The following is a 25,398-nucleotide window of genomic DNA, read 5'->3' as shown; positions in this document are numbered from 1 at the left end:
AGGAAGATCAGGCCCGACAATCCCGACGTCGGGCTCCGTTGGTGGGCCGCTGCCACTCCAATTTTCTGGCAACCCCTGCCAAGGAACCTGATGGCAGAGTTTGTTCAGTTTGCCTACCCATTGTTTTTTTCATGTTTGTGCTTGTGGCTGTTCAGTTTTCAGTCAATTAATACCCTATTTGTACTAATGCTTTGTCTTTCAACACACCATTAACATATTGCTTGCCTTTACTCCATGACCTTCTGGCCGGTTATTCTCTGTAAACTTGTCCTAGCTACACCTTCTCCTTTGTTATCTCTTGCCCCACCCCCGCTTTACTTGCTTAAAACCTATCACATTTCTAATAACTGCTAGTTCTGAAGAAGGGTCACTGATCTGAAACATTAACTCTGCTTCTCTCTCCGCAGATGCTGCCAGACCTGCTGACTATTTCCAGCATTTCTTGTTTTTATTACCTTGGAAACTATGATTGCTGCAGCTTGAATACACTAGAAAGTCCCTTTAAGACCGCAATTGTTGACAACGCGATTGGTAGGTGGCGCTGTTTTGGCACATGTGCAGATACAGCATGTGCCACGAAAACGTCACAGCCTGCGACTGTAGCAGCTGCCAGGACTAAAGATGGCGCTGCTCAAAAAATCACAGAGATGAAACCTAACAAACACGTGGCAGAATACAATGGCCGGAGCGCGGGGAGACCAGCGGTGTTGGTGGCTTCTAGAGACAGTTTCAGTGGAAATGGAGGGGAATGGTGCAGAGGGATTAGCCACCTGCCTTGACTGAATTTAAATGTGGAGAGGGCTGCTGGTGGGCCTTAAACAGAAAGATCTTTTTAGGGGAAGAAGAATTTAGGTACATTTTGTGGTTGGCTTGAATTGGTAGTCTTTAAGAACACATTGTCTTCTCTTTACCACCAGAAGTTTAACCCCAAAACAGGTGGTAATTCAGGGAAGAATGCTGGCTAATGAATCTAGTGTTAGATTGTCAATTAAAGGGAGTGGACACCATTGAGTTGCATTGAAGCTGCTGTGATGGAAGCAGATGACTTATCCTGGTTCATGTAAGGAAAAAATATGCATTATATATTTACATGATTGTAGATGGAGTTAATATAAATTAAAAATTGGTTTCTGATACCGTAGTTGGAAAATTAGAGTCATAGAGTCGTACAGCATGAAAACAGACCCTTCGGCCCACCGCGTCCATGCCGACCATAATGCCTATTTATACTAATCCCACCTGCCTGCATTAATTCCATATCCCTCTATGCCTTGCTCATTCAAGTACCTGTCCAGATGCCTCTTAAATGTCGCTACTGTTCCTGCCTTCACCACCTCCTCAGGCAGCTCATTCCAGATACCCACTATTCTTTGTGTGAAAAATTTACCCCTTTGATCCGCTTTAAACATCCTCCCTCTCACCTTAAATCTATGCCCTCTAGTTTTAGTTACCCCTACCATGGGAAATAGACTCTGGCTATCTACCCTATATATGCCTCTCATAATTTTATATACCTCTATCATGTCCCCTCTCAGCCTCCTTCGCTCCAGGGAAAACAGACCCAGCCTGTCCATTCTCTCTTTATAACTCAAGCCCTCAAACCAGTCAACATCCTTGTGAATCTTTTCTGCACCCTCTCTAACTTTCTCACATCTTTCCTGTAGTGCGGTAACCAGAACTGCACACAGTACTCCAAATGCGGCCGAACCAAAAATATGTACAACTGTAACATGTCGTCCCAACTCTGATACTCAATGCCTCAGCCAATGAAGGCAAGCATGCCATACGCCTTCTTCACCACCCTGTCTACCTGTGTTGCCACTGTCAGGGAACTATGTACTTGCACCCCAAGGTCTCTCTGCTCAAGAACACTCCCCAGGGCCCTGCCATTCACTGTAAATGTCCTGCCCTGGTTTAACTTCCCAAAATGCATCACTTCACACTTGTCAGCGGTAAATTCCATTTGCCACTCCCTTGCCCACTTTCCCAGTTGATCTATATCCTGTTGTAACCTTAGAGAACATTCTTCACTGTCTACTGTACCACCAATTTTGGTGTAATCTGCAAACTTACTAATCATGCCCCCTACATTCACATCCAAGTCATTACTATATATGACAAACAACAGAGGGCCCAGCACCGATCCCTGCGGCACACCACTGGTCACCGGCCTCCAATCTGAAAAACAACCCTCCACTACTACCCTCTGCCTCTTATCACCAAGTCAATTTTGTATCCAATTTGCTAGCTCACCCTGCATCCCATGTGTTCGAACCTTCTGGACCAGCCTACCATGCATGACCTTGTCAAAGGCCTTGCTAAAGTCCATGTAGACAACGTCCATCGCCCTGCCCTCGTCAATCCTCTTGGTCATCTCCTCGAAAAACTCAATCAAATTCGTGAGACACGATTTCCCACGCACAAAGCCATGCTGACTATCCCTAATCAGACCATGCCTTTCCAAATGCATATAAATCCTGTCTCTCAGAATCCCTTCCAATAACTTTCCCAGCACTGATGTAAGGCTCACCGGCCTGTAGTTCCCTCGCTTATCCCTGCTGCCCTTCTTAAATAAAAGCACAACATTAGCTATCCTCCTGTCTTCCGGTACCTCACCCGTGGCTAACGATGATACATAAATCTCTGCCAGGGCCACAGCAATCTCCTCCCTTGCTTCCCGTAGCATCCTAGGATACACCTGGTATTTATCCACCCTAATACACTTCAAAACCTCCAAGACATCCTCCTTTGTAATGTTGATATGCTCCAGGATATCGCTGTTCCCATGAACTCACTAGCTTCCATGACCTTCTCCACAGTAAATACGGACGAGAAATATTCATTTAAGACCTCGCCCATTTCCCGTGGCTCCATACATAGATTGCCACACTGTTCCTTAAGGGGATCTACTCTCTCCCAAGCTATCCTTTTACTCTTAATATACTTAAAGAATCTTTTAGGATTCTCCTTTATCTTATTTGCCAGGGAAATCTCATGGCCCCTTTACGCCCTCCTAATTTCCTTAAGTGTAGCCCTATATCTCCTATACTCCTCGAGGGACTCGCTCGATCCCAGCTGCCTATAACTGACATATGCCTCCTTCTTTGTCCTGACCAGACCCTCAATATCCCTCATCAACCAAGGTTCCCTAAACTTACCAGCCTTGCCCTTCCATCTAAAAGGAACATGCCGGCCGTGAACTCTTCCTATCTCACTTTTAAAAGCCTCCCACTTGCCAGACGTCCCTTTACCTGTAAACAGCCTCTCCCGTTCAACTTTTGAGAGTTCCTGGCTGATGCCATTGAAATTAGCTTTCCCCCAATTTAGGACTTCAACCTGAGGACCAGTCCTATCCTTTTCCATAACTATCTTGAAGCTAATAGAGTTATGGTCACTGGTCCCAAAGTGCTCCCCCACTGACACAACAACCACCTGCCCATCCTCATTTCCTAAGAGGAGGTCGAGTGTAGCCCCTTCTCTGGTGCAGTCATCCACATACTGCTTCAGAAAACTATCCTGGACACACTTAACAAATTCTTCCCCATCTGATCCCTTAGCACTAAGGCAGTCCCAGTCAATATTAGGGAAGTTAAAATCACCTACTTTTACAACCCTATAATTCCTGCAACTATCTGATATTTCCCAACATATATGCTCCTCCAATTCCCTCAAACTATTTGGGGGCCTATAGTATAATCCCATCAAAGTGATCACCCCTTTCTTATTTCTAAGTTCTATCCATATGGCCTCGCTGGATATTCCCCTCGGGATATCCTCTCTAAGTACTGCCGTGATGTCCACCCTAATCGACAGTGTAACACCCCCTCCTCTCTTACCTCCACCTCTCTCAGGCCGAAAGCATCGGTACCCCAGAACATTGAGCTGCCAGTCCTGTCCATCCCTCAACCACGTTTCCGTAATAGCTATAATATCACAATCCCCATGTACCGATCCATGCTCTGAGTTCATCTGCCTTACCGGTAAGGCTTCTTGCATTAAAGTAAATGCAATTTAGCCTACCAGACCTTCAACGCTCCCTGTCCTGCCCCTGCACAGCCTGCCTACTGGACTTGCTTGCTTTACCCTCTACATTTGCCTCAACTATCTCATCTGAGACACTACGGCTTTGAGTCCCATCTCCCTGCAAGACTAGTTTAAACCCTCTCGAGTAGTATGAGCAAACCTCTCCGCAAGGATATTGGTCCCCCTCCAGTTTACATGCAACCCATCCTTCTTGTACAGGTCACCTCTGCACCAGAAGAGATCCCAATGATCCAGGTAGATGAAGCCCTCCTGCCTACACCAACTCTTCAACCATGCATTCATTTGCCTAATCCTGCTATTCCTACCCTCACTAGCATGTGGCACAGTGAGTAATCCTGAGATTACAACCCTTGAGGTCCTGCTTTTTAACCTTCTGCCTAACTCCCATATATTCACTTTGCAGGACCTCATCTCTTTTCCTGCCTGTGTCGTTAGTACCAATATGGACCATGACCTCTGACTGCTCACCCTCCCCTTTCAAAATGTCCTGCAGTCGCTCCGAGATATCCTTGACCTGAGCACCAGGGAGGCAACATACCATCCTGGAGTCTCGTTTGTAGCCACAGAAACATCTATCTGCACCCCTTAAGATAGAATCCCCTATTTTTTTCTCTTCCAACCCTTTTCCTCCCCTGCTGTGCAGCAGAGCCCTCCATGGTGCCATGAATTTGGCTGTTGCTGCTTTCCCCTGGGAGGTCATCCCCCCCAACAGTATCCAAAGTGGTATATCTATTTGAGAGGGGTTGGCCACAGGGGACTCCTGCATTAACCACCTGTGCCTACTACTCTGTCTGGTGGTCACCCATCTCTTTGCTGCTGTGCAGCCATTACCTGCGGTGTGACCACCTCACTAAATGTGCTATCCACGACTTTCTCAGCATCGCAGATGCTCCACAGTGAATCCACTCGCAGCTCCAGCTCCGTAATGCGGGTAGCCAGTAGCTGCAGCTGGATACACTTCCTGCACACATGGTCACCAAGGACACTGGAAGCGTCCCTGATTTCCCACATAGTGCAGGAGGAGCATATCAGGGGGCTGAGTTCTCCTGCCATGACTTAGGTTAATTAGTTACTCCCTTAATTAAAAAATACTAATTATACTAGGGGCCTTGTTCTACCCACTTCAATCTAAAGTCCTTAAAAAAAACACTTTAGTAGTACTCACCTTATCACCGGAGATTTTTTTCCAACAAAAAAAACTTACCCCCTTTTTTTAAGATATTCTAACAGCTGCTACTCACCAACCAATCACCTTGCAGCTCTCCTCTGACGTCATTGTTTGCCTTTTTTTTTCAAAACTCCGGCGAGCTGGAAGAGGTTCGACTGCTCTCCTCTCCCGGCCCACTTCCTCCATATTGTTACAGATTCTTTGGACTTACAGCAATAGTTCAGTGTTCAATATTGCTGGTGTTCTTAACTCTAAAATAAACTTTCTGGAATTGACACAAACTCAATGCAGTGGGCAGGGATATCACCTCAGCCACATATAAACATCACATTGGGAAGTCTACGAAAATTGTTTCCTTCAAAATTATCTTCCAAATAGGATATTTGAACTGCACGTGGACTGTATTTATCTTCAATGTTATCCAAGTGGTGTGCCATTGTTGTCTTGGTGTTTTTTTCCCCCAACTTCTATGCAATTGTCTTACTGAGAAATAAATCTATTAGTTTTAATCTGAATGCAGCATTTACCACCATTTGGAGCTGACAGAGATGTGTGCTGTATATCCCACATGATCTCTGGTATGTTACACCATGATAAAAATGTTATAATTTTTCCTTTAACATGCTATCCTATTCACAGCATGTGGCTTTTTATACATAGGAAAACCAGTCGATGGGAACTGCCTTTTTGCTGTGAACACAAATTAAACATGTTGGATTGAAAGTCTGAATCATAACAGCCCTTATAACCACTTTTATTTTCATGTTTTAAATAAATCGCATACCATCAGTACTTCAATTATTTCTAAATTTCACTAAGGTTGGATGCTGCTGTAGTGCACTTTAAGTTTTTGTTCCTCCAGAATAAAAGTGATTGGGCTGGATTTTGCTGTGGAAATAATGTTGAGGCTAACAGCACTTCCCAGAGTGTAAATCAGACAACAACTTCTGGCAACCACACATGCACAGTTAATGTCAGGAACTTGCTGACTGAATTGCCCTGCTCCTCCTGAAGTTACATTGTGCCAGCATCTCACCTCGAGACTCAGCATTGAATAGAATGGAGTGAAGTTGCAGTACTTACATGATAGATACCCATTAAACTCGCCAGTAAAAGTTAGGGCTTGTACAATTCAGTGTAAGCAAATTTTTAATGGTGTGCGAAATATTAATTATTACCAAACAACCACTCTGGCACTGAAACTTAACTTCTGCAAGTGTGATGGCTCATTCCTTCAAACTTTGCTTATTGTTGGAGATTTTTTAAATGTTTTCTTTCTGACTGTTTTATCTTTTTCTTTTAATCCCATCTTTCTTTCCTTCTATTTTACGTTTGGTTTTATGTCCTATTATTTCTCATTTCCAACCTCAAAAGTATCTTAAAAATTTGTATTATTTTGCACCTATTTAGCATTTATTAAAGCCATACATTATTTACAGGCTGCTCAACCATCAAAGCAACATTTAACTTTATGCTGGGCAGGTAGCATTCTGTTTAATCTTTTGGCCATTCATGAGACAATATCTCATCAGGCACACGTTCACTTCCTTCCTCATTCCCAGTGCCCTTAATGATATATCCTTTTGTAAAAAGGACTCCCATGGCACCAAGCACAGATTACCATTAGGAATCAAGTGGTAGCAGGAAGTCAAAGTCTGTATTTAAATAAATTTCAGGCATTCTTATTTATTTTGAATATAAATTGATGAAAGGATCTTGGCCCTTTCTTAGGAAACAATTATGACACTAATTATGGGTTTATGGCATAAAATGTTGCCATTTTAGCTCGTCTTTTGTTTGAAGGCTTACTAGGTAATCGTCAATTGCTTGCAAGATGAAGGCAGCATTCAACTAAACATTGAAGCAGGTATCAGCATGAATTAATACACATCCCTAATAAGGGGCTGAAGTGTTCAGCAGTACTGATGTTTGTTTGATGTTGTTCAATGACCTTTGCAGGGAAGATGTAATTGAGGCACAATATGTAAGTCAAGGGAAGATGTAAATGAGGACTATAGTCAGGGGCACAGATAGGCGCTTCTGTGGACGTGTAAGAGACTCCAGGATGGTATGTTGCCTCCCTGGTGCCAGAGTCAAGGATATCTCTGAATGGACAGGGTGCATTCTGAAGGGGGAGGGTGATCAGCCAGAGGTTGTGGTACACATCGGTACCAACGACATAGGCAGGAAGAGTGACGTGGTCCTGCAGGGGGAATTTAGGGAGCTATGTAGAAAGTTAAAAGACAGGACCTCCAGGGTTGTAATCTTGGGATGACTCCCTGTGCCACCTGCCAGTGAGGCTAGAAATAGGAAGATAGCGAAGCTAAACACGTGGCTGAACAGCTGGTGTAGAACGGAGGGTTTCAGATATCTGGATCATTGGGATCTCTTCCGGGACAGGCGGGACCTGTACAAGAAGGATGGGTTGCATCTAAACTGGAGGGGCACAAATATCCTGGCTGCAAGGTTTGCTAGCGTCACTAAGGAGGGTTTAAACTAGTGTGGCAGGGGGGTGGGAACCAGAGCAGTAGGACAGCAAGTGAAATAAATGAGGGGGAACCAGTAAATAAGGCCAGTAAGACTAAAAGGAAGAGCAGGCAGGGAGATGTTGTGGAACACAGCGGGACTGGTGGTCTGAAGTGCATTTGTTTCAATGCAAGAAGTATCGCAGGTAAAGCAGATGAACTTAGAGCTTGGATTAGTACTTGGAAATATGATGTTGCTATTACAGAAACTTGGTTGAGGGAAGGACAGGATTGGCAGCTAAATGTTCCGGGATTTAGAAGCTTCAGGCAGGATAGAGGGGGATGTAGAAGGGGTGGGGGAGTTGCATTACTGGTTAAGGAGAATATCACAGCTGTACTGCGGGAGGACACCTCGGAGGGGTCATGCAGCGAGGCAATATGGGTGGAGCTCAGGAATAGGAAGGGTGCAGTCACTATGTTGGGGGTTTACTACAGGCCTCCCAACTGCCAGCGGGAGGTAGAGGAGCATATATGTAGACAGATTTTGGAAAGATGTAAAGTTAACAGGGTTGTAGTGGTGGGTGATTTTAACTTCCCCTAAATTGACTGGAACTCACTTAGTGCTAGGGGCTTGGATGGGGCAGAATTTGTAAGGAGCATCCAGGAGGCTTCTTGAAACAGTATGTAGATAGTCCAACTAGGGATGGGCCGTACTGGACCTGCTGTTGGGGAATGAGCCCGGCCAGGTGATCGAAGTTTCAGTAGGGGAGCATTTCGGGAACAGTGACCATAATTCCGTAAACTTTAAGGTACTTGTGGATAAGGATAACAGTAGTCCTCGGGTGAAGGTGCTAAATCGGGGGAAGGCTAATTATAACAATATTGGGCAGGAACTGAAGAATTTAGATGGGGCGGCTGTTTGAGGGTAAATCAACATCTGACATGTGGGAGTCTTTCAAACGTCAGTTGATTAGAATCCAGGACCAGCATGTTCCTGTGAGGAAGGAGGATACGTTTGGCAAGTTTCGGGAACTTTGGATAACGTGGGATATTGTAAGCCTCGTCAAAAAGAAAAAGGAAGCATTTGTAAGGGCTGGAAGGCTGGGAACAGATGAAGCACTTGAGGAATATAAAGACAGTGGGAAGGAAATTAAGCAAGGAGTCAGGAGGGCTAAAAGGGGTCATGAAAAGTCAATGGAAAACAGGATTAAGGAAAATCCCAAGGCTTTTTATACGTATATAAAGAGCAAGAGGGTAACCAGGGAAAGGGTTGGCCCACTCAAGGACAGAGGAGGGAATCTATGTGTGCAGCAAGAGGAAATGGGCGAAATACTAAATGAGTACTTTGCATCAGTATTCACCAAAGAGAAGGACTTGGTGGATGATGAGTCTCGGGAAGGGAGTGTAGATAGTCTCGGTAATATAAAAGCAAAATACTGCGGATGCTGGAAATCTGAAATAAAAACAAGAAATGCTGGAACCATTCAGCAGGCCTGGAAGAGAGAAGCAGAGTTAAAGTTTCGGGTCAGTGACCCTTCTTCGGAACTGTTCCCGGTCACTGACCCGAAACTTTAACTCTGCTTCTCTTTCCACAGATGCTGCCAGATCTGCTGAGTAGATAGTCTCGGTCATGTCGTTATCAAAAAGGAGGTTGTGTTGGGCGTCTTACAAAGCATTAAGGTAGATAAATCCCCAGGGCTTGATGGGATCTACCCCAGAATACTGAGGGAGGCAAGGGAAGAAATTGCTGGGGCCTTGACAGAAATCTTTGTATCCTCATTGGCTACAGGGGAGGTCCCAGAGGACTGGAGAATAGCCAGTGTTGTTCCTTTGTTTAAGAAGGGTAGCAAGGATAATCGAGGAAATTAAAGGCAGGTGAGCCTTACGTCAGTGGTCGTGAAATTATTAGAGAGGATTCTTCGGGACAGCATTTACTCCAATTTGGTAACAAACAAACTTATTGGCGAGAGGCCCACAGAGTCTGTGCCGACCAATGACCACCCATTTATACTAACCCTACAGTAATCCCATATTCCTTACCACCTATCTACACTTGGGCCAATTTACCTCTCACCTGCAAGTCTTTGGCTGTGGGATGAAACTGGAGCACCTGGCGAAAACCCACGCAGTCACTTGCAAACTCCGTACAGGCAGTACCCAGAATCGATCCCTGAAGCTGTGAGACTGCGGTGCTAACCACTGCACCACTGTGCCGCCCCATATATAAATGATTTGGAGGAAAATGTAGCTGGTCTGATTAGTAAGTTTGCAGGTGACACAAAGGTTGGTGGATTTACAGATAGTGATGAGGATTGTCAGAGGATTCAGCAGGATATAGATCAGTTGGAGACTTGGGCGGAGAAATGGCAGATGGAGTTTAATCCGGACAAATGTGAGCTCATGCATTTTGGAAGGTCTAATACAGGTGGGAAGTATACCATAAATGGCAGAACCCTTAGGAGTATTGACAGGCAGAGAGATCTGGGCGTATAGGTCCACAGGTCACTGAAAGTGCCAACGCAGGTGGATAAGGTAGTCAAGAAGGCATACGGCATGCTTGCCTTCATCGGTCGGGACATAAAGTATAAAAATTGGCAAGTCATGCTGCAGCTGTACAGAACTTTAGTTAGGCCACACTTAGAATATTGCGTGCAATTCTGGTCGCCACACTACCAGAAGGACGTGGAGGCTTTGGAGAGGGTACAGAAGAGGTTTACCAGGATGTTGCCTGGTCTGGAGGGCATTAGCTATGAGGAGAGGTTGGATAAACTCAGATTGTTTTCACTGGAACGACAGAGGTGGAGGGGCGACATGATAGAGGTTTACAAAGTTATGAGCGGCATGGACAGAGTGGATAGTCAGAAGCTTTTTCCCAGGGTGTAAGAGTCAGTTACTGGGGGACATCGGTTTAAGGTGCGAGGGGAAAAGTTTAGAGGGGATGTGCGAGGCAAGTTCTTTACACAGAGGGTGGTGAGCGCCTGAAACTTGCTGCCGGGGAAGGTGGTGGAAGCAGGTATGATAGCGACGTTTAAGAGGCATCTTGACAAATACATGAATAGGATGGGAATAGAGGGATACGGTCCCCGGAAGTGCAGAAGGATTTAGTTTAGGCAGGCATCAAGATCGGCGCAGGCTTGGAGGGCCGAATGGCCTGTTCCTGTGCTGTACTGTACCTTGTTCTTTGTTCTTTGTGGCAGTTTTCAGTACCACACTGTATTCAAAAATGATTCAGATGAAACACAAAAGCCTCACATATTCAAACGTTTCCTTTTCCTGGTTGACGAAACAAACAATCCAATATCATCATAGCTGATATTGACATATCTCACTCTTGATTCTAATTATGCAGTGAAGAAACATGGAATGATGACACAGATTCAATTAAGTATGTAGTACATTAAGAATGACAGTGCATTTTGTGATCGACAAGCTAGAATTTCCATGGCAACAGGTCAGCCTTTCTTTGCCAAATGCATTTGCAGGATATGTAGGGATGAGTGGCTTATGGGGAGTACGGCGCCGTTGTTAGCACCACAGCTCCAGTGACCCAGGTTCAGTTCTGGGTATTGTCTGTGCGGAGTTTGCAAGTTCTCCCCATGTCTCTGTGGGTTTTCGCCGGGTGCTCCGGTTTCCTTCCACAGCCAAAGACTTGCAGATTGATAGGTGAATTGACCATTGTAAATTTCCCCTAGTGTAGGTAGGTGGTAGGAGAATGGTGGGGATGTGGTAGAGAATATGGGGTTAATATAGAAATAGTATAAATGGGTGGTTGTTGGTCAGCACAGACCTGGAAGGCCAAAGGGCCTGTTTCAGTGCTGTATCTCTAAATAAATAAAATCAAAAAAGAAAAGGCAAAGGAAGCATTAACCCTTTGAGGGTTGTAGTATCATCTCTAACAACAACTTGCAATTTTATAGCACCTTTAGCATAGTAAAATGTCCCAAAAGATATAAAATTATTTTTATATGCATTCCCCATTTATATAAGGATGTGCTATATAGATGACATTCTAAGGTGGGGGGGGTGGGGGGGGCGTCATTTTAACCTTATCAACCAGATGGAAAACTGATCAGAGTGTCTGGAAAGTCTATTTTACCCCCTGCTCTATTTTTGCTGTCTGTTGGCTTCAATTGAGTGTAAACGCACAAGGTGCAAACCTAGTGTTTAACATTATGCACTCGAGGGAACATATTAGAAGCAGGTATAAGATTAAAATAAATTACAAGGTGTTAAACAGGAGCCATTTGAATGGGTGAGGACATTGTGTTTATTTCAGAACATAGGACGATACAAAGATAGGAAACTGCAAAACTAGGAGCCCCTGGAGTCAATCTGGCCAATTCTAAAAAAAAAAAATAGCTTTCAATCAACTCACCTCCAAATATTTGTTTAATTCGCTCTTAAATTGTCACATGATCTACCTCCACTGCCTCACTGGGTAATTCATTATACACGTACATCACCCTCAGAGTCGTACAGCATAGAAACAGGCCCTTCGGCCCACCGCATCCACACCGACCATAATGCTGATCTATACTAATCCCACCTGCCTGCATTAATTCCATACATATCCCTCTGTGCCTTGCTCATTCAAGTACCTGTGAAGATGCCTCTTAAATGTTTCTACTGTTCCTGCCTCCACCATCTCCTCAGGCAGCTCATTCCAGATACCCACTATTCTTTGTGTGAAAAATTTACCCCTTTGATCCTCTTTAAACCTCCTCCCTCTCAACTTAATTCTATGCCCTCTAGTTTTAGTCACCCCTACCATGGGAAACAGACTCTGGCTATCTACCCTATCTATGCCTCTCATCATTTTATATACCTCTTTCATGTCCCCTCTCAGCCTCCTTCGCTCCAGGGAAAGCAGACACAGCCTATTCAATCTCTCTTTATAACTCAAGCCTCCAAATCAGCCAACATCCTTGTGGATCTTTTCTGAACCCTCTCTAGCTTAATCACATCTTTCCTGTAGTGCAGTGACCAGAACTGAACACAGTGCTCCAAATGTGGCCTAACCATCGTTATGTACAACTGTAACATGACGTCCCAACTCTTGTACTCAATGCCTCGGCCGATGAAGGCAAGCATGCGATACGCCTTCTTCACCACCCTGTTTACCTCTGTTGCCACTTTCTGGGAACTATGTACTTGCACCCCAAGATCTCTCTGCTCAACAACACTCCCCAGGGCCCTGCCATTCACTGTATATGTCCTGCCCTGGTTTAACTTCCCAAAATGCATCACTTCGCACTTGTCTGCGTTAAATTCCATTTGACAATCCCTTGCCCACTTTCCCAGTTTATCTATATCCTGTTGTAACCTTAGACAACCTTCTTCAGTCAGCTATACCACCTATTTTGGTGTAATCTGCAAACTTACTAATCATGCCCCCTACATTCACATCCAAGTCATTACTATATATGACAAACAACAGAGGGCCCAGCACCGATCCCTGCGGCACACCACTGGTCACCGGCCTCCAATCTGAGAAACAACCCTCCACTACCACCCCCTGCCTCCTATCACCAAGCCAATTTTGTGTCCAATTAGCTAGCTCACCCTGGATCCCATGTGTTCGAACCTTCTGGACCAGCCTACCATGCGAGACCTTGTCAAAGGCCTTGCTAAAATCCATGTAGACAATGTCCATCGCCCTGCCCTCATCAATCCTCTTGGTCACCTCCTCGAAAAACTCAAATCAAATTCGTGAGACATGATTTCCCATGCACAAAGCTATGCTGACTATCCCTAATCAGACCATGGCTTTCCAAATGCATTTAAATCCTGTCTCTCAGAATCCCTTCCAATAACTTTTCCACCACGGATGTAAAGCTCACTGGCCTGTAGTTCCCTAGCTTATCCCTGCTGCCCTTCTTAAATAAAGGCACAACATTAGCTATCCTCCAGTCTTGCGGTACCTCACCTGTGGCTAACGATGATACAAAAATCTCTGCCAGGGCCCCAAAAATTACCTCCCTTGCTTCCCGTAGCATCCTAGGATACACCTGGTCAGGCCCTGGGGATTTATCCACCTTAATGCGCTTCAAAACCTCCAACATCACCTCCTTTGTAATGTTGATATGCTCCAGGATATTGCTGTTCCCTCCCTTGAACTCACTAGTTTCACTGACTTTCTCCATGGTAAATACAGGCGAGAAGTAGTCATTTAAGACCTCTCCCATTTCCCATGGCTCCATACAAAGACTACCACACTGATCCTTAAGGGGACCGACTCTCTCCCTAGCTACCATTTTACTCCTAATATACTTATAGAATCTTTTAGGATTCACCTTTATCTTATCTGCCAGGGAAATCTCCTGGCCCCTTTTCAGCCTCCTAATTTCCTTCTTAAGTGTAGTCCTACATCCCCTATACTCCTTGAGGGACTTGCTTGATCCCAGCTGCCTATACCTGATGTATGCCTCCTTCTTTGTCCTGACCAGATCCTCAATATCCCTTGTCAGCCAAGATTACCTAAACTTTCCAGCCTTGCCCTGCCATCTAACAGGAACATGCCAGCCCTGAACTCTTCCTATCTCACTTTTAAAAGCCTCCCACTTGCCAGACGTCCCTTTACCTGTAAGCAGCCTCTCCCATTCAACTTTTGAGAGTTCCTGTCTGATGCCATTGAAATTAGCCTTCACCCAATTTAGGAGCCTCTTGCAATATGGTAGTTAGATTTGTGCACCTTTCAACTTCTAAACTTGAGCCCAAGATCATCGGATCCAGAGATTGTGTCAATCTCAAATATGTTAGAAAGGTTCAGTTAGCCCCAGGAATTTTGCATACTTGAGTATTACCTCTCCTAAACATTCTCAAATCTGGAATAAATAAACTCTTCAACCTCTGTGACAGCTATCAATTTGGTTGCCTTTCTGGATGCAATTCATTGGGCCCGATTTTGAACCATTGTTACGGTCAAGTGAGGAGGGGTCAAAGGACTCTCCTCTTTTCCTTCTCCCCCTCGTTTGATCACAACAGGTTTAATTCTTTCTTAAAATGAATGTACGGCCAATTCAGGAGGTGTTTGATTACTTACTTGCTATGAACATAACAAGAACCAATCAATCAGACAGGTTTTCTTGAGTTAACAAAGAAAGAGGTTAACTTTATTGCACCTAAACCAAACTAATAAAAATAATAAACAATGTGCCAACTTTCAACCACACACACACACACTGTGGAGGTTTACACACACACACACAAATAGGTTACAGAGTGGGGAAAAATAGATTGGTTGAGTTAGAGTCCATACAAAAAAGGGGTATACAGTCTGTGGCATTTGGTGATTCAGCTAGCTTCCAGCTGAATTCAGTGGTATTGAGGTTTTTAGTTTGAAAGGTAGATGACTGGTTTGGTGGTCACTTGGAGACGGCAATGCGGATGGTCCAATGGTGTTTCTGATTGTAACCAGAGGATGCAAAAGGTCATCAGTCAACAAGCAGGATTTGAAAGCTTTCAAGCTGGAATGGAGAGAGAGAGAAAGAGACCCCCACTTGGGTCTGCATGGGTCAGAGTTCAGTTGCTTCTCCTCTCTCTGCTCCAGAAAGACACAAGCTTAGAAACCACAGATGGGGTTTCCATAGCTTCCACATCCTTCCTATAATGCGGTGACCAGAACTGCATGCAATACTCCAGGTGCAGTCTCACCAGAGTTTTGTACAGCTGCAGCATGACCTCGTGGCTCCGAAACTCGATCCCCCTACTAATAAAAGCTAACACACCATATGCCTTCTTAACAGCCCTATTAACCTGGGTAGCAACCTTCAGGGATTTATGTACCTGGACATCAAGATCTCTCTGTTCATCTACACTACCAAGAATCTTCCCATTAGCCCAGTACTCTGCATTCCTGTTACTCCTTCCAAAGTGAATCACCTCGCACTTTTCCGCATTAAACTCCATTTGCCATCTCTCAGCCCAGCTCTGCAGCCTATCTATGTCCCTCTGCACCCTACAACATCCTTCGGCACTATCCACATCTCCACCGACCTTAGTGTCATCCGCAAATTTACTAACCCACCCTTCTACACCCTCTTCCAGGTCACTTATAAAAATGACAAACAGCAGTGGCCCCAAAACAGATCCTTGCGGTACACCACTAGTAACTAAACTCCAGGATGAACATTTGCCATCAACCACCACCCTCTGTCTTCTTTCAGCTAGCAAATTTCTGATCCAACCCCATACTTCCGTATTTTCTGCAATAGCCTACCGTGGGGAACCTTATCAAACGCCTTACTGAAATCCATATACACCACATCCACTGCTTTACCCTCATCCACCTGTTTGGTCACCTTCTCAAAAAACTCAATAAGGTTTGTGAGGCACGACCTACCCTTCACAAAACCGTGCTGACTATCGCTAATGAACTTATTCTTTTCAAGATGATTATAAATCCTGTCTCTTATAACCTTTTCCAACATTTTACCCACAACCGAAGTAAGGCTCACAGGTCTATAATTACCAGGGCTGTCTCTACTCCCCTTCTTGAACAAGGGGACAACATTTGCTATCCTCCAGTCTTCCGGCACTATTCCTGTCGACAATGACGACATAAAGATCAAGGACAAAGGCTCTGCAATCTCCTCCCTGGCTTCCCAGAGAATCCTAGGATAAATCCCATTAGGCCCAGGAGACTTACCTATTTTCACACTTTCCAAAATTGATAACACCTCCTCCTTGTGAACCTCAATCCCATCTAGCCTAGTAGCCTGAATCTCAGTATTCCCCTCGACAACATTTTCTTTCTCTACTGTAAATACTGATGCAAAATATTCATTTAACACTTCCCCTACCTCCTCTGATTCCACACACAACTTCCCACTACTATCCTTGATTGGCCCTAATCTAACTCTAGCCATTCTTTTATTCCTGATATACCTATAGAAAGCCTTAAGGTTTTCCCTGATCCTATCCGCCAATGACTTCTCGTGTCCTCTCCTTGCTCTTCTTAGCTCTCCCTTTAGATCCTTCCTGGCTAGCTTGTAACTCTCAAGCGCCCTAACTGAGCCTTCACGTCTCATCCTAACATAAGCCTTCTTCTTCCTCTTGACAAGCGCTTCAACTTCTTTAGTAAACCACGGCTCCCTCGCTCGACAACTTCCTCCCTGCCTCACAGGTACATACTTATCAAGGACACGCAGTAGCTGCTCCTTGAATAAGCTCCACATTTCGATTGTTCCCATCCCCTGCAGTTTCCTTCCCCATCCTACGCATCCTAAATCTTGCCTAATCGCATCATAATTTCCTTTCCCCCAGCTATAATTTTTGCCCTGCGGTATATACCTGTCCCTGCCCATCGCTAAGGTAAACCTAACCGAATTGTGGTCACTATCACCAAAGTGCTTTGTCACTTTGATCTCCTGGAACTTATTTCGATCACCTTCGGGGGTTAGGGAGAAATTTCCCAGATTTATTTTCCCTGCAAATGCATAGAGTATTCTCTCTAATCTGTCTTTTTTGCCTCTCCTAGGAGATTGGGAGCCTATAGACGACACCCAGCCAGGATTTCTTCCCCTTGCTATTTCTTATTTCCACCCAAACTGATTCCACATCACTATCTATTGCACCTAAATCACTACTCACCATCGCACTGATACCTTCCCTTTATTAACAAAGCTACCCCACCTCCTTTTCCTTTCTGCCTATTTTTCCAAACGTCGAATACCATTGAATATTGAGTACCCGTTCTTGGTCACCCTGCAACCACGTCTATGTAATAGCTATCAAGTCATATTCATTTATTTCTATTTTTGCTGTCAACTCACCTATCTTGTTACAAATGCTGTGTGCATTCTGATAAAGAGCCTTAATCTTTGACTTTTTACCATTATTACTCATTCTGGTTCTAATTTCTGCTGCACTCTTCTGTTTATATTTTCTGCCCCTTCCTGTCACACTTTGATTACCGTTCGCCTCTTCACTACCCTGCACCTCTGCTCTCTCATTTCTTTGAATTTTTAAAACTTCTCTTCAATTGAACCCTCCGCCCATTAATTAGTTTAAAGTCCTATCTACAAACCTAGTTTTACGCTTTGCCAAGACACTGGTCCCAGCATGGTTCAAATGAAGCCCGTCTCAACGGAACATCTCTCCTCTTCCCCACTAGTGGTGCTGATGCCCCATGAATTGGAACCCATTTCTTCCACACCAGTCTTTGAGCCACATGTTTACCTCTCTAATCTTATTTACCCTATGCCAATTTTCATGTGGCTCAGGTAGTAATCTCGAGATTATTACCTTTGTGGTACTGCTTTTTAATGTAGCCCCGAGCTCCTCATAGTCCCTCAGCAGAACCTCTTTCCCAGTACTAGCTATGTTGTTGGTATCTACATGGACCTTGACAACTGGATCCTTCCCCTCCCACTCCAAGTTCCTCTCCAGCCCAGAAGAGATGTCCTTAACCTTGGTACCAGGTAGGCAACACAGCAGCCTTCAGGACTCCCTGTCTTTGCTGCAATGAACAGTATCTATTCCCCTAACTATGCGATTCTTTATTACTACTACATTTATTTTTCTCCCCCCACTTGAATGGCGCTCTGAACCACGGTTCTGTGGTCAGTTCGCTCATTCTCCCTGCTGTCTGTGTCCTTGTCCACGCTGGGAGCAAGAACCTTGTACCAATAAGGGCACTGGCTGAGGCTCCTCCAAAGCTAAGTTCTGGATCCACATACCTGCCTCACTCGCACCTTCCTGTCCCTGACCACGGTCCAATTTTTATGTAATTAATCTAAGGGGTGCGACTGTCTCCTGAAACAGTGTCCAGGTAACTCTTCCCCTCCCTGATGTGTCGCAGTGTCCGCAGCTCGGACTCCAGATCAACTCTGAGCCGAAGGTCCTCATGCAGCCACCACTTGCTGATGTGGCCACTGTGGATTGCACCGGCATCCACCAGCTCCCACATACTACAGCTGCAGCATATTGCCTGCCCATCCATCTCTATGCTATTTAATTAATTAATTTGGATGTTAAATACTTTTAAAGTGAATTTCTTAACTGTACTCTTCAGCCGTAATAACATCTCTTGATTTAAACCACTTGGCCAAAATAAGACACAGAAGAGATACCCACCAATCACCTACCGGTTTTCCTGTGACGTCACACCTCGGTTCTGACAGGTAGAAACAAGTAAAATGGACTCTCTGCCGCCCATTTATATCTCCCGCCGCCACTACCCTTCTCAGTATTTAAATAGACTTAAATGTTAAAGAAAAAGAAAAATCAGCAGAAATAAAGAGAAAAAAACCACCAGATACTCACCGACTAGCTCCCTGTGCTTCGCCGCTCTCTCTCCCCTTTTGCGTTGTTTGTAGCTCGACATCTCACCCAGCCAATCACCTACTTGCTTCCCTGTGATGTTCACTTACCAATACTAATCTACCTTACCATTATTAATATCCTCTACCAATACTAAAATATTACCAATAGTAGTATTAACCTCAGTAATAAACCTTACTGATTTAAAACAAACAGTAGACTCACCAGTTTTTCCCTTCTGCTTATGTGCCTTAATTAATAAGGTAGTTACATAAATGTTAATTTTTTTCTAATTTGTAGCTATTTACTCACCCCAACAGTAGTGTACTAACCTATTTACAGAGACCCCTTAACAGCAGTTACTCACCAATCAATCATCTTACAGCTTTCCTGTGATGTCACTGAATTTTTTTTTCAAACTCAGCTAGCGCGCGCCAAATCCTGAAGAGATTCCAGCCCTTTCAGCTCCCAAGCCTAGCGCTGTATTTATTCTCTCCCGAGTCTAGCTGCTTCCTCGCAGGTCCGATTCCAGCCCTCTCAGCTCCCGAAATACAACAAGAAATATTTTTAAAGCAAAATGTTTTTGGTTCATGGCAGATTTTGCATTTGGCCATATGTAAATAAGTTTAAGTGGAAACTCGGGGGTGGGGGGGGGGGGGTTCAAAACAGGTGCATTTTGACCACAATGGTGTGCCAGAATCACTGATTACACCTGAAGCACAAGTACATAAAACAAAGTTGGAGAGTTAGAAGCCTTACTACAGAAGGATATGATATAGCAGGTTTAATAGACACATTGCTTAATTCTGGACATAAATTTGGAACTTAATATTTCTGGTTATAAGAATCAGGAAAGATAAGGATGGAACATAAACCATAGGAACAGGAGTAGGCCATTTAGCCCTTCAAACCTATTCCACCATTCAATGCGATCATGGCTGATCTGCAACCCAACTCCATCTACCCGCCTCTGTCCCATATCCCTGAATACCTTTGGTTAACAAAAAATCTATGAATCTTGGATGTAAAGTTAACAATTCCCCTCTACAAAAGAGAGTTCCAAACTTCTACTACCTTTGCATGCAGAAGTGTTTCTTATCTTCACTCCTGAAAGGTCTGTCTCTAACCTTTAAGCTATGTGCCCCAGTCCAAGACTCTCTAACCAGTACAACATATTTGAGCAGCGAAGAAAATTCTCTATTTTTCAAACCCATTTTCAGCTGTATTACTCAAACTTCATCAAGTTACCCACTCTCAAATATATCAAGAAATATTTTTAAAGCGAAATGTTTTTGGCGCATGACAGATTTTAAATTTAATGATATCTTTTTTCTATACATTTCTTTTGAAGGCAGTGTTACATTCTGAGGCAATTTCAAAGGGGCCAGTAGCCCTTCAGTACCTCACTGAAGTAAGCATTCTCTATGCGTGACTCTGCAAGTTAACTATCTGCAGACTATTCAAAAATGGGAACATCCCAATCAAACCTGAACCTGTTTTCACATGCTTTCCCCACATTTAGACTTCCCAGCAGACTCCAGATGGCAGTAATCAGAAGTAGAAACCCTGGAGGGTTACCCCATCCCTTTCCTGAGGATACTGGCCAACTGCAGTAGCAGCTCGCCCCAACCAACACTTAGATCATCTAAATCAGTGTGGATGAACGATAGAATCTGGATCTTCCTTGTATGAGTCAGTCCCACACTGGGGCTGCATTAACCCACAGAATCATTACAGCAACAAATCCTTTTTTAAAGAAGTTAATTTTTCTTAACTCAGTATTAATATAACTTCAAACTGAATATATATTGTAAATTACAATGGACCAAAGAAAATCTCTTTCACATTTTTAATATTGGAATTCAATTAAATTACATCTAACAAAAGTGTTTTTTACATAGTACAAGTTCAGAAAATTACATCATGTTTTCCTTAATGTGATGTACTCAACATTATTTTTTTTTTTACATAAAACTACATTTTATTACATCCATTATTGATACCATGGCTGTAGATTATGGTTTAATTATTTTCTTAATTTAGTTGATTTTTGTTCTCTGAACTACAGGCAATCTGTAGTACTGAAAATTATGGTAAATCAAAAGGAACTTAGTACTGTTTGGAAATATTATTGTTAAAAGAACCCCCAGATGAAAATCTAATTAAAAGCAAATGATGGAAATAAAACTAAATAGAGAATATTAATTGCAGTTCAGCAGGTTCCTGAAAGCTGACAATTGAATTGTTCAACTACTACCAATTCTGCTAAGGGTCATGTTAAGTTCATTGCAAATCCTCTATCTTGATTTTCTTCAGGTGCACAATGTTCATCTTCTCCCATTTAGAAAGTTCTTAAAATGTTAATTTTAATACAAAATTATGTTGGTCAGTTGAAATTAATTTTCAAATTAACAATAATAATAATAAAACTAAAACTAATTAGACATTGTCATAGGGTGGCCTGTTAACTTATACCACAGTGTGAATTTCCCCTTTCCCCTGCGGAGGCCACAAATGGCGTGACCAAAAATTCAGCAAAAAGGATCTGGGGGAACAACTGACGGGCCACAGTATTTAAAGGACCACAGAAGGCCGTTGTGTCTCCTTGCAAAACGAGCTAGGAAAATCTGATACAAACCACTTGGTAACAATTGAGTACTTTTGTTTGGAACAGTGCCAGCATACCAAACACAAGTGTAATACTAAGAAATAAAACTCAGTAGAGTAGTAATCTGGGGCTGGATCTTTGTTAGAGGCAGGAAACAGGAGTCAGGTCTGGTTTTGGGTCAGAAACCTGCCTGCGGTGGGAACCTGATTCAGATTTTCAAATGGGTAAGTCTTTAATTGATATGGAGACAGGTTTCCTATCCTCTTAGAGCCAGTGTGGTTGGGAATGGAAGGGGGTCAAATGAAGTGTAGGGCTCATGTAGAGGCCCCATGGCAGCCATCACTGAGGCTGCTAGTTATTCTGAGGGAGAGACCTGCGTTTTATGCCAAAACCTTCCACTGCGCCAGAGGGAAGCGAGATGTCACAGGGGAGCTGGAGGCCTGGGCAGGGCAGACATTCGCTTCATCGATGCCGACCTGGATCTAATGCTGGAGGCCATGAGGGAAGAGGAGGGTGGCCTTCTTCCCAGAGGATGGCAGGAGACCACCTAGTCCTGCAGGAGGGGCACCTCTCTGTTCAGAGTTATCCCCCTCTGCCTTCTCCTCTCTTACCTCCTGCTCCTCCCCTGATGAGCTGTCTCCTTTCAGGGCCTCACTGTCCTCAAGGTCCACACCTCTCTGGAGGGTCACGTTGTGGTGGTGTGCTGCGCTCTCCATAATGACAGGGATCTTGGACTTCATAAATAGAGACATTGAGTATACAAACAGGGAAGCTATGCTGAACCTTTATAAAGTTCTGGTTAGGCCCCAACTGGAGTATTGCATCCAGTTCTAGATGTGAGGGTCCTTGAGAGGGTGCAGAGGAGATTTATCAGAATGGGTCCAGGGATGGAGGATTTTAGTACAAGGTTAAGTTGGAAAATCTGGATTTGTTCTCCTTAGAACAAAGGAGATTGAGGGGAAATTTAATAGAAGTGTACAAGATTATGACAGGCTTAAGTAAGTTAGACAAGGAAAATCTGTTCACATTAACTAATGATATAAGGGCCAGGGGACAGATTGAAAGTTTTAGGCAAGAGATGCAGGGGGAATATGAGGAAGCACTTTTTTTTAAATTACACAGTGGGTGGTAATGACCTGGAACTCACTGCTCACAAGGGTGGTGGATGCAGAGACAATTAATGACTGCAAGTGGAAGTTGGATGGCCACTTGAGGGAAATAGACTTGTAGGGCTACAGGGATCGAATAGGACAGCTCTGTGGAGAGCCAGCATGGACTCGATGGGCCAATTGGCCTCCTTCTGTGCCATAAGTGACTCTATGTTTAAACTACTGATCAGCTGAAGAGTAGCAACATCCTAAACAGCAGGTCAGCCAGCCAGCTCTGAAGGCTTTTTAAACTTTGAAGAGGCACATTGATGCCCTGTGGAAAACTACTACCTTTTTCTCTCAGGCTGACAGATATATCAAACAGAAGTTTATAGCTACCAATTAAATATTGTATGGTGCCTAGAAGTGCGACACAGTCGTTAGCACCGCAGCCTCACAGCTCCAGCGACCCGGGTTCGATTCTGGGTACTGCCTGTGCGAAGTTTACAAGTTCTCCCTGTGGCCGCGTGGACTTTCGCTGGGTGCTTCAGTTCCCTCCCACAGCCAAAGACTTGCAGGTTGATAGGTAAATTGGCCATTGTAAATTGCCCCTAGTATAGGTAGGTGGTAGGAGAATTAAGGGAAGGTAGGAACATGGAATTAATGTAGGACTAGTATAAATGGGTGGTTGATGGTCGGCACAGACTCGGTGGGCCAAAGGGCCTGTTTCAGTGCTGTATCTCTAAATAAAAAAATGTGATTACATGCCAAAATTACTTCATTGGCTGTGGGACATCCTGAGTCACGACAGTTGCCATATAAATGCAAGTTCATTCTTCCTAATGAGTTACCAACTTAACATGCAGTTAGACATGCTAGACATTAATTAATTTTACTCTCATTAAATACGTCAACTGAATTTTTGAATGGGTCTCAACATTCATGTAAATTAAATACTTTACATGATATATCAATAAAACTGGAATAAAACTGCCAGTTCCACAATGAATTTCCTAAGGTTACATTTCTTGTTGCAATTTTTTATTTAAGCACTAACAAGTAATAATGAACTGGTTAACGTTTATCCATTCTTTGAGAACATTTCATTGCCCTGCAAAGATCTGGTTAAAGTTTACTGATTTTCTGATATTGAGCTACAAGACTCAGAATCTGCTCAGATGCTTCAATGTATCTTGTCCTCAAGTATTGGACACTGTTATGATTGGTGTCTTCCAGGAAATATCGATAGTTTGCCATCATTCCAGAGGATGATGAAAGACCACGAGGACTTGTGTCAGCAAGCCAATTTAATCGCCACATCACAGCACCGTTCTGAAGGTGAAAGTTAGCTACTGGATTAAGGGCGCCCCCACGATGTTTTTCTCCATACAAGTACCAGGCACAAAGTCGCATTAGTGGCATCTCAAGAACTCGAACTAATTTATCAGATCTCACCCACTCATTGGTGGCAAGTAGGCGCTTAAGTGTTTCTAACACAGGTCCTTCAATCACGTCCTGGATTTCTTTGTATTCAGCTTGTGCAAAGATTTGGTTTGATTTCCCTTCCTTGATTTGGTTACTCAGGATTCCAAGCAGCCACATTGTGAAGCCGGGAATAGGCGAAAGACTGGAAAACTGGTTCATGTGAGGAAACTCACCCTGCAGATTACATACACAAAAACAGATGAATGTCAGAGCTACTACATATTTAAAATAGCACTGCTAATGACCTGTCACTATTGCCTTGCTTCAACAAGTCTGCTCTGCTACTCTTGGTGCCATACTGTGGTATGTAGGCCATGGCACTACACTTTGGTTTCTCAATGGAAAAAAGTGTCTTGATGGGAAAATGTAAAATGCTCTTTCTCTCCAATTATTCTTATAAAGTATACACTGCAGAATATTCAGGTGGTAAAACTGTGCAAAAATTTTATTTTGAACTAGGCATTACCAACAGATGAGTGTGCTGCAATGTGTTTTTTCCTCAAAACTAGATAAAAATGTGCTTAAGTTTCAACATTCATTAACTGACATGTGAATTGTCGGGTTTTTTCAACTATTAAAGAGGCATGTAAATGCACTGAGCGGGGCAGTTAGAGATCTATGCTTTGAAAACATTAGCAATATTAATAAGAGTAATTACTTAAAATAGCAAACAAAGGAACATCATACAAACAGGAATGTCAACAATATTGCACAGTGCAATTTGAAGGTATTAAAATCTCAGTTCTTGAATGAGGATAAAATGCAGCTGCAACATGCACTAAATGCAGCATGAGCACTGCAAACACTTCATTTATTGCCTGCTTATATTGTATCTGTGTGAACTACAAGTTAGGATGATAATCATTCCGAAGAAGGGTCACTGACCCGAAACGTTAACTCTGCTCCTCTTTCCACAGATGCCGCCAGACCTGCTGGTATTTCCAGTATTTCTTGTTTTTATTTCAGATTTCCAGCATCTGCAGTATTTTGCTTTTATATAAGGATGATAATCAGTTAGGTGGTAGAAAATAATAGGAATTAATGCAAACTTTTTTCTGGCTACTTGCATACCTGTAACTCTCAAGTTATCCAATTATTTCACACACTTATCTCAGAATAGGTTATGGATGCATCAAAGCCTTTTTTGGCAGAAAACAAGACAGTAATGGTCTTATCATGCTAACAATCATTCACAGATCAAGTAACAAACCTGACTTTCTCCCTGTTGAGGCCCTATAAACACCTCCATCCCAAAAGTAAATATTTATTAGCACCCAG

The 25,398-nt window shown here is 43.5% G+C and overlaps 1 protein-coding gene across 1 annotated transcript in view; it reads right to left on the bottom strand.

Moving 5' to 3' along the window:
- Positions 1 to 20,783: 20,783 nt before the first annotated feature.
- The window catches only part of mlycd (malonyl-CoA decarboxylase), a 50,679-nt gene continuing 46,064 nt past the window's right edge, over positions 20,784 to 25,398 (bottom strand). Inside the window, exon 5 of the mRNA XM_068049164.1 lies at positions 20,784 to 24,294. Coding sequence (XP_067905265.1) covers positions 23,761 to 24,294 — 534 coding nt within the window. The 3' untranslated portion in view covers positions 20,784 to 23,760. The remainder of the gene's footprint in view (positions 24,295 to 25,398) is intronic.

Source organism: Heterodontus francisci, chromosome 17 (assembly GCF_036365525.1).
Source record: "Heterodontus francisci isolate sHetFra1 chromosome 17, sHetFra1.hap1, whole genome shotgun sequence".
In the NCBI taxonomy this organism is placed as follows: Eukaryota; Metazoa; Chordata; class Chondrichthyes; order Heterodontiformes; family Heterodontidae; genus Heterodontus; species Heterodontus francisci.
This window is presented reverse-complemented; position numbering and strand designations above follow the sequence as displayed.